The following is a 10,290-nucleotide window of genomic DNA, read 5'->3' on the forward strand; positions in this document are numbered from 1 at the left end:
TAAAACTTAATAGGAAAAATTTGCGGCTGCATCTAATTTCAAAATAGAAAAACAAAAAATCAAAGATAAGCTTATTGGAGTATGTTGGAATTCCAACTAAATTTATTTACTAGGGTAGGCAAAAACTTGGGTAGACGAGTCAAATTTAATGGTACTAAACACCTAGTTCAAACAGGTTACGATAACACCGGTAAATACAATATTCTGCCTCATCAATTCTCGTTGGATGTTGCATCTCAACAATTAATAAGTTAGACTAATTTAGGTTCATTACTTAAAAGAGAGCAACAGACTTCAACAATTCAAAAACTACAAAGTAAACACAACCGAAAACCAAGACTACGAAACGCGCGTCTAGTAAAATGGCTAAATTCCAACTTCCCTTGCCGATTATTCCGGATGAACTGCTACAAGAAATCTTCCTGCGTAGTAGTGCCAAAGCTGTAGGGAGATGTATGTGTTTGAATAAATTCTGGTACCGACAGCTATGCCAACCAGAGACATGCATACACCACATGCGAAGGCAGAAAGTGTTAGATCAACATGTTTTGTTTCATGTTGGATACTCACTACTGTTAATGGGTTCAGATTCACTATATATAGTGAATGCTGCTTCTAGAGAAGAAGTGAATGTTCAGCATCCTTTCGGAGTTGGCATCCATGGGTGGTTTCGTATTGTGGGAGTGTCAAACGGGAACATATGTTTCAAGTTCTCTCGTGAACGAGACGACACAAGACTTTTGGTATGGAATCCGACAACACAATGCTCTAGAGAAATTTCTGACCCCCACAGGGACCACGGTAGATTGTTTTTCCCAGTATATGGTTTCGGTCATGTTCCAAACTCAGATGCATACAAAGTCATACATATGTGCAAAAGGGACATAGCTGATGCCTACGTTTTTTTCTCTAGATATTGTTCAAGGCGTTCTACATGGTTTCACTGCGTTGATTGTCTCCCTGGTGTAGAAAAAATTGACCCTAACTCTGTTTTTAATAATGGTCAAGCGTATTGGATAACTGGTACAGGAGATAGCTATGCTACACCCAAGTCTGTTTTATGTTACAGTGTTGAAGATGAATCATTTAGCGAGGTGTCTATCCCTGTAGGTGCAATATATACCGTTCACAATTTATTAACCCACAAGGAAAAAGTTGCACTCCTCGCTCATACACACAACGAATTTGGTTATGTCGCAGCAATTTGGCACTTGAATGAAGACGCGGATGGAAACAGAATATTAGAGCAATACTGCAGGTTTGCGAGTCAAAGCATCAGAGAAAATCCAATACTATTCGTGGATGATAACCTACTTTTGTTGGTGAACAATTCAAAGGAAAGAGAGTTACTCGTCAATTACAGGTACACAGAGCTTATATTGACAGAATATGACATCAAACATGGCACTAGAAATCTATTGGTGAGGAGAGCATGGCGATACCCAGAAACGCCACACCCGATCACAGTAAGGTCTACACTCAAGTATTTTGCAAGGATGTTTCCTGTCTAGAAATAATTGACATTTAGATATACTCCGACTACATGTATTGTGGAACTTGGTTGAAACTCTCTGTTTACTATTCCAGTTGATGTTAATTATATTTTTTTTTGTTAATGGAATCCCTAGAACTGTTATGACAATGGTTAATTCCTAGTGTTTTTTCTTTCAGCCTGTCTTTACAATTGTATGTTTTACATTGGTTTGAAAGAGCCAAAATTAAGAGAAATGGTTGCATAACAACCTCAATCTATCTAATTCGATGTGTCGTGTAGTCTTCCTCATGTACAGGAGATTTATAATGGTGTTATTCTATTTCTAACCATCCTAGTATAGGGATTATGTGAGAAATAACAGTTAACCTACTAACATTTTACGCGAATATTCAATCAAGAAATGCTATTCCAAAAAAACATTGATCAAATTAATGGTTAACACAAACATAAATGGAATAGATAGTTACCTGGAAAAACTTGGTTTTCTTTTAAAATTCCAGAGAGAGTTGGGCTTAACAGGTTTCAAGCCAGTTGCTGCATTAATCCTGACTTGAATTATCCACTAATTGTTTTTGTAGCTGGCCCAAGTTGATAGATAGCCCACTCTACTTTTAGATAGACTTGAACTACGAAAAAATAAACGTCTTTCTAGGTTAGTTGACCGAGCCCAATCCCAAGTATGACAGAAAGACTAAATATTCAGTTAATTAAAGTAACAAACGCTGGGGAAAAAAAATTCGATGACCTTTGATCATATACTATGTTACACCTTAATACCTAACCAGAATTGATCCGGGATAATCGTGAATCGAGACAATTCGACCTATAATTCGACCAAAACAGACGACATATAAACGGGCAATGTTACAAGAGAAACTTACATGATGGCCCTGGATTTTAAGAGAACATTTGTATACACCACTGCTTTGTTGGACGATGACAGAACCTAGCCCAGTGCACGGTAAAACCTGCAATAAGCCATATACTCGTTGAATATTATTTTATAAGAAGAAAAAAAGAGCAACCCAGTACATGGTAACCTGGTAAGACCTGCAATAAGCCATTAGCACTCCATGAACAAACTCCAGCTTGTGCTCTACCTCCACGGCCACGTCGCTGAAATGATCAACCCATTAGCACTCGTTCATTTACTTTGGATTATAGACTGATAGGAATTCAATCAAGTGCATGAAGGGGTGAATAAAGTCAAACAAATTGAGCAAATAAAGGATTCAGCAATAATGGGAAGTTATGGTATTTTAAAAATTCAGATCTTTCAATTGGAGTATTATACATCATGTGCAATGGTATAAAGATGATGATCTACAACTTCAATACCTAATGAGATGAAGCCTTTAAAACCCATTATGTTAACAGACAGGCTAGCTTATTTCAAGCATCATAGCTTGCTGAACAATTTATGTGTATTAGAACAAAGCAGTGGCCATTCATCATGATCAAATAAACTACAAGTGTTAAGATTTATTTAGGTTCAAGGGATTAGGAATTTCGAAACCTACGCAGGAAATTTTCTGAAAGGAAACCAATTAAACTTGACCAACAAGTTGCAATTCAACAAATTTCCAAAGCCTAACATAACATTCTAGTTTACTTTCAGCTTCTTCATTCTATCACAACTTAAAATTTATGCTGCACACTAGTATATAAGAAGAAAAATAGATCTTGTCAATTATCTATTGTGGTGGCTGCATGATTTGTCATGGAAGTCACCAAATCATCGGTGTATATTGTCATGCCCTTCTCCTTCCTACTCTTACAGAATTGCCGAAGATTGAGTTATAACATGACTGCAATCTTAAGCATTCATTTCACTAATAAAAAGGTTGCTATTATCTGGTATTCAGGCTGACTTACTACAACATATTAGCTTTCATACGCTATTGAAATTAGTAGGGAACTTTGGTAACTAAGTCACAAAAATAAATACCATAAAACATACGTATCTATGGGTAAAACAAAAACACGTAACTAGAAACATAAACAAATTCCAACCATGTTGCCCAAATCAGATGAACGTCTTCAACAATTTTTGCTTTTAAAGCTTCAAACATTTGTGTCTCTACATTCTAGTAGCAATTTTCAGCAAAGAAGGAAATTATTCTTAAGTTTCTGAACCTAATCGAGGTGCTTCGGGTTCTGGTTTGCAGCTAATTAATAGACGTTGTTGATGAAGCCTCCATGTCTCTTGCAGCTGCTTCTCTAGCCTTTTTCCTCAACTCTGCTTCTCTACTTCTCTTGTTCAGCAGCTTCTCTAGTTTTGCTATTCTTTCCTCTACATGGTCTATCAAGTTATCCATTCCCAAATCTTTTCCAACATCACTCTGCTTCCCGTCACCCGATCCCCTTGTAGCCTCCCCCGCTCTGACCCTAACAATGTGGTCATCAACCCAGAGAAAGAACTTGCAATGTGCTTCTGTCACCTACAACGAATAGAACACAATTAATGTAAGGGGTTACAAAATACTCCAAATCAATCTAATCCATGTACGTCACTGTAATTAATCCCTAAATTCTACATCTATAAAATCCTTTCAAATTTTTGAATTCAGATCAGGTACCATGTCAATTCTTGTCACAATCATGATTTTTAATCTAGGTAGATCTATTTTGAATAAATCAACTTTTTCCCAATTCTCAGTCATTCGTCAAAATTAACCAGCACCAATATCAAATCATATACAAAATCAACCCAATTTAACATCAAATCAATAACAAAGTCAAATCATTTTCATAACCAATAGGCATGCAATTCCCAACAATTCAAAATCACATCCACAACAACTTGAGCAAGGTGGATAATAACCAAAATATAGAGTCTAAAGCTCCATTCCAGAAAATTCAAATTTTAATCAAATTTTAGCATAATCTTAGTTCTCAAACATAAAGAATTGCGTGGTTACCTTTAATAATGGGCATCCAAAAAATAACCTATTTGGGTTGGTGTCTGTCTTCGACATGTAACTGATGGCATATTTTTCACAGAAGCATTTTGGGGCCACACCATCTATTACATCCTGAGGTTGCAGCCAACTTGAGGTTGCATTTCCAGATCTCAGTTCCCGTTGTCCGTCGGCTCCCCCTATGCCTCGTCTCGTGTTTGAGGAGCATGCATCACTGGCCATCGATCTGATTAACATTTAACACCACCATGGACAACTAACATCATCTATTGCATTCCAAAATGAATCAATCTTCTTCGATGAACGGTGATTACAGAAAGTGATTAACAGAACAAATCACGCAAATTGGCTAAAAAACAAAAAAACGAACGAATGACCTAGATGAAGAAGCAGTAGGGCTTACAAGGGTTTTCCGAGAGCGTTCTGCACGTGGGTCACCGGAACCTTGCTAGCAAGGGGATGACTTACGTTCTTTGACGGTAAATCACAGAAAATGACACCCGCGTAACCCCCTGGACGAAGACGCAGAAGGCAGGGTCTTCCACGGGGTTCAGAAAAATCTGTCCCTGACGATGACTGACCTTGAAATCAGAGGAACGAGGTAGAAAAAGAGGCTGTGGACATTACAGCGGTATTTGGGGAAGGTTTTGCGAGTAGGTCGTCGGAAAAATCAAACCCTTAAGTTAAGGGGAGGGTAGAAGAAGCACTGAGGTAGATGAAGGAGCTGTGGATAGTACAGGAGTATCTGGGTAAGGTTTTAGGAGTGGGTCGCCGGAAAAATAAAACCCATCACCCACAGGAAGGGTAGAGAAGAAGAAGAAGTGAGATCGTAGAAGGGTAAAAGAAGCAGTCAGGTTGAAGAATGAAGCAGTTCTTTTGAAGTGTCTTTTGAGAGATAGAAGAAGAAGCTGTACACATTGAAATGGTATTTGGGGAAGGTTTTGATTTGTATGGTATTTGGGGAGAGATTTGTAAAATCAACTATTTGCGTATTGCATCAAGTATAAATAAGTTATGGGGTATAATGTAAATAATATAAAATACAATGTAGTGTGAAAAAATTTAATGCATCAATTAATGAAAGGTTGAAAATTTTTTTGATCAATGGCTGAGATGAAGACACATGTGCAAGGGTAACTTACCCACAAAATTGCCATGGGTTTGGAAGAATTCACCTACAAATAATCGTATTTTTATAGTGTTATGTTAGGCAGAAACTCACCTGCAGTTGTTTCTGGATGGTTGACACATGTTATTATATGGTTTAAAAAAAATCGATTTATTTTATATAAATGGTTTATTTAAAAAATCAGTTTTAAATTGGACTAAACAGTTACTTTTATTTCCTTCTTCTTCGTTTCGCACGTAAAATTCGTTTTCTTTCAATTCCTTTTTCAGAACTAATATGAAACTTTCAATTAGGTATGTTCCTTTTATTTATATTTCTTAATCAAATTTATTATTTCAAATATATTTCTTAATTTATGTTTTTATTCATTTCTCTGTGAATGATGAAAATTATTTAATAAATACGTACATATTTATGTCATCACACTATTTTGATGTTCAGGATCATAAATGCCAAGATAATTCATGGCAATTTCATGTGATGGAAGACAAAAATATAATTATGGTATAACATAGACTAGTTGATAGCATGAGCATTGTTGAAATTTTGGCATGATCTCTTTCATATTTGTTATATGTCTCTTTAGTTGGTGATGTTATAGTTTATTGTGATGATATGATGGTAGTTTAATTGTATGAGTTAGGTCCTTTTTATTTGGTTGAATTTTTTCTATGGCTATCCTATTCTTGATGGCAATGTCAAAATAAATATTTTCATCAGTTTTTTTTCTCTATTTTTGAATCAATTTTATTTTGAAAAATTTTATTAAAAATTTTTGTTGTAGACAAAATTAATAATATTATGTTCAATTATTTAAGGAGACCAAATTAATATTTTGATTAGATACTTTTGTTTTATTGAAAATAAATTCTAATTTCATTAAAAAATAAATTCTAGTTGATAAGTAAAAACACAGAAACGTGCATGACAGTGAAATCATAATTTCTAGACAAGTAAATTATAGTCTTATTATCTTAAAAAAATAATTTATTTATAGAATAATATTGAAAAATCAACAATAATTTGCATGAAAATAGTTTATTAGTAAAATAAAAGTTAATTGATTGATTACCATAAAATTTAATTTAACGATAAATTTGCAATTGAACATATTTTTATAGCTTAATTTAAAATCTGTTTACATCTTAATTTAAAAGTAACTGAAAATGTAAGTTATGGGAAATAAAACAAAACTCATCAAGAAAATAGAAACAGAGACACAAAAAAAGGACAGATGATATATCATTTATGCCATTCCTATAAAAAATCGTGAATTTTGTTTCTTTTTCAGAATACTAGATTTTACTTTTTCAAACAATTTGTATACATATATTTGATAAAAATTAAATAAAGAAAAGTTTCAGATAAATTTAAAGAAAAATTGGTCAATATGAATGAAGAAAAAGAACATATCAAATTCATCTATTAGAAATTTAGGAATAACACGCAGAAAGAATTTAAATTATTTTAAAAGTAGTTATTTGATCTATTCAAACCGATTTTTTTAAATAAATCATTTATATAAAATAAATCGATTTTTTTAAACCATACAGTAATACGTATCAACGATCCAGAAGCAACTTCACCTGCAGTCGACTGCAGATGAGTTTCCACCTTCTTGTATACTCCTTTATCTAGCAGCTTGTGAAATTCTCTTCTCGAATAACAACGTCAGGATTTTGCTCACTCTTTCTCAACTTCACGCCCTAAATCCTCTGTCCTATCACTCACTCTTTTTAGATTTCTCCCCAAATCCTCTTCTCCAACAACAACGCACAATTTTTTATTTTGCTCATTTCTTCTAGTTTTTCTTCCCAAATCCTCTTTGTGACTTGACTAGCTTATTAAACACAATTAGTTGGTTACTTATATTAGCTAGCTTAGTCAATTAATTAGTTAGAAGTTGTTGAGACATATATTTTCTACATATTTTTGGAAGTGTTAAATTAGTTGAGTTAGGTGATGGATATGTGTATATACTATATATAGATTATTTGTAACTAGCGGAAGTGTGAGTTCACAGATTACCTCGATAACTTTTGCTCATCAATTCAATCTCGATCGCTACCCTTCTCTTCTCTCCTCATCCATTCTTCTCTCTCTCATCTCCTTTATTGTTTCTCTCCCACGGCTACAAGGAGTGAGACTCACTGCCGTTGTCCGTCACACTCAAGCATCATTGTGTTTTCGTTCAGTTCGTCCGCACTTCTTTCTCATTCAACAATCGGTACTTCTTCTTCCAGCTAGTTGTCTATCACTGGTCTTCTTCTGTCGCCGTTTGTTGGGCTCAGGCACCACCATCTTAGTCTGGTCGTCGTGGTCGAAATCTCCAACCCCTCTCCTCATTCACCAAACGCAGCCTCTTCCTCAAGCTCACTATCCAACGTCTGCTTTTAGTTTGCTTAGCCGCACTTTGGCCACCATCCGTCATTCTCATCGCTTGGTTTCCATTTCCGTCACGCTTCTGCCCCTTTGCTTAGACCGTTCAGAACAGAGGCAATGGCTTTTTTTAAATTTTTCGTTCTTCGCTCAAAACGAGTATTTTTAAGATTATGTTAGTGTTACTCAGATTGAATCGTTAAATGATTAGTTCTACTCCTATGATGTATTGTATTCTGTTTTTTTGCTTTCGATTGAATCTGATTAGTTCATTATTGGAAAAAACTTTTTAATCTTTGTTAAAATTGTGTTAAACTCTTGCTAAAATTGTGATCAGCAAAAAAACTTGTTAACAATTATTAAAATTACGCTGAAAAGTTTGTTAAAAATTTATCACGTTACTGCTGCTAAGGCTTTTTTATATAATTAAGCATTAGAGAAGCTTTTATTCCCATAATACGCAGCATTCAAAACTGATTCTAAAATATGCACCCCCAATTCGTGCATAGCAGTTGCGAAATGGAGTTTCACTTCAATTCATGTGTGACCCTCACGAAATGGTGCAATGGCAGCAGCTTTCTCCATTTCCTTTCTGCCATCAACGAAATGGAGCCAAGTCAATGACGGTGCACACGAGGTGGTTCACCTCAGGCGCAGTGCATGCGAAATGGCCAACCTGCTGGCGGCGCCAATGAAATGGAGAACCTTGTGCGTGGCGCCCACGAGAAGGTGTGGTCAAAGGACATGTTGCAGGAACCGTACCTCACATGCATTGGCTATGTTGGGAGGCATGAGACACTTGGGAAGGGAGCCAAGACCATTATAAAAGAGTTGTGGGGAGGGGACCTCATGCACGGTTGAATTGAAGGGAACATATGGTTTAAAAAAATTGTATAAGTGGTAAAAGGGAGGTAGGAGAAGTTGGTAGTGCTGAAAAAAAATTTTAATATGAGTGGGGGAGGGGTTAACGCAGAGGAGAACTTGAACCGGTTGGATGAACATCATATAGCGGCACATTTATTCCAAAAGGTTAGTTTACATCATTAAGTTGATAGTTGTCATTAGCGATTGTTCGACATAAATTTTTCCACGTTTAAAAATTTTTGTTATGTTTTTTGAATTATTGTATTTCTTGCTACCTTCTGTTGCAGCCGACACGTGTCCTTACTCCTCATGGCACGCTCGTAGATGTTTTCACGGTGGATCCTGCGGATCCAAGCATGGAAATTAGGTGGCAGAGGCTTGAGCCTTATTTGAGACGCACGGGATTTTACCACGCCGCTTTGATCAAGCGCTTCGAGTACGACAATCCACTTATTAGTGCCTTCGTTGAACGATGGCGACCGGAGACACACACCTTTCACCTCCCTTGGGGCGAGTGTACGGTAACCCTGGAAGATGTAGCAATGCAGTTAGGGCTACCGGTTGATGGTCAGCCCATTAGTGGTACTTTGAGGTCATGGAGCAAGTTTCACCAAAGAGATATTTGGGAATGGTGTCATGAACTTCTAGGTGAGGTTCCCGCCGGCCACGTAGGGACAACAAAGTTCAACATAAAGTTGAAGTGGCTCAGAACTCGTCTTCAGCAGATGCCGCTTGACTTAGAAGATAATGGCCTCATGCAGTACGCACGGTGTTACATACTTTACTTGTTGGGAGGAGTGCTTCTTCCAGACAAGGCGAACAACACAGTACATGTTCGATATCTGCCATTATTGGCTGACTATGATGCCATCTGCACCTACAGCTGGGGGAGTGCCGTCCTCTGTTGGTTATATCGTGCTATGTGCTTAGCAACAGATCCGAGTGTCGAGGGTATGGCTGGTTGTCATACGTTGCTCATGTCGTGGATATACTACAGATTACCTTTCTTCGCACCGAATGTCACGACAACGTATAGTTTTTCTTTAGCCACGAGGTATGGTATATGTCTTCCCACTTTCTGACTTTTATTAGATATCCTTTGCTGTTGGAAGATTTTTTTTTTAATTTTCTCCTTGTCGAACAGGTGGGCAGGCAAAAAAGGACAAAATGACTATGCTGAGTAGCGCTTATTGAGGCACCGTCTAAGGTTGGACAATCTTCAGGTGGATGAGGTTGGTGCTGGTTGTTATTAATGTGTTACCAACAACTGTGTATATGCCTTTAGTGATGGGGTTTATTTCATGTGTAGTTTGTTTGGCAACCGTACATGGACCCCCGGATTCTCTCTAGAGTTCCGGCTGATTTCCTCGGCCACCCACATGGAGACTTTTATACCGCCGTTGTGCCTCTCATATTTTTTCGGTGGATTGAGATCCTAAATGTTGACAGAGTGTTGCATCAATTTGGGGGAAAGCAAGGACCTCCAAACCCTCCTCTTAATA

The 10,290-nt window shown here is 36.8% G+C and overlaps 2 protein-coding genes across 2 annotated transcripts; both read left to right on the top strand.

Moving 5' to 3' along the window:
• Positions 1-362: 362 nt before the first annotated feature.
• LOC112705056 (F-box/kelch-repeat protein At3g06240-like) lies at positions 363-1,511 on the top strand. Its single transcript, XM_025755915.1, has one exon. It carries the CDS (start codon positions 363-365, stop codon positions 1,509-1,511), a length of 1,149 nt encoding a protein of 382 aa, XP_025611700.1.
• Positions 1,512-8,872: 7,361 nt separating this feature from the next.
• Positions 8,873-9,972, top strand: LOC112705057 (protein MAIN-LIKE 1-like). Its single transcript, XM_025755916.1, has 3 exons — positions 8,873-8,953; positions 9,076-9,842; positions 9,933-9,972. Exons 1-3 carry the CDS (start codon positions 8,873-8,875, stop codon positions 9,970-9,972), a joined length of 888 nt encoding a protein of 295 aa, XP_025611701.1.
• Positions 9,973-10,290: the final 318 nt, after the last annotated feature.

The sequence above is a fragment of the Arachis hypogaea genome, chromosome 8, assembly GCF_003086295.3.
Source record: "Arachis hypogaea cultivar Tifrunner chromosome 8, arahy.Tifrunner.gnm2.J5K5, whole genome shotgun sequence".
In the NCBI taxonomy this organism is placed as follows: domain Eukaryota; kingdom Viridiplantae; phylum Streptophyta; class Magnoliopsida; order Fabales; family Fabaceae; genus Arachis; species Arachis hypogaea.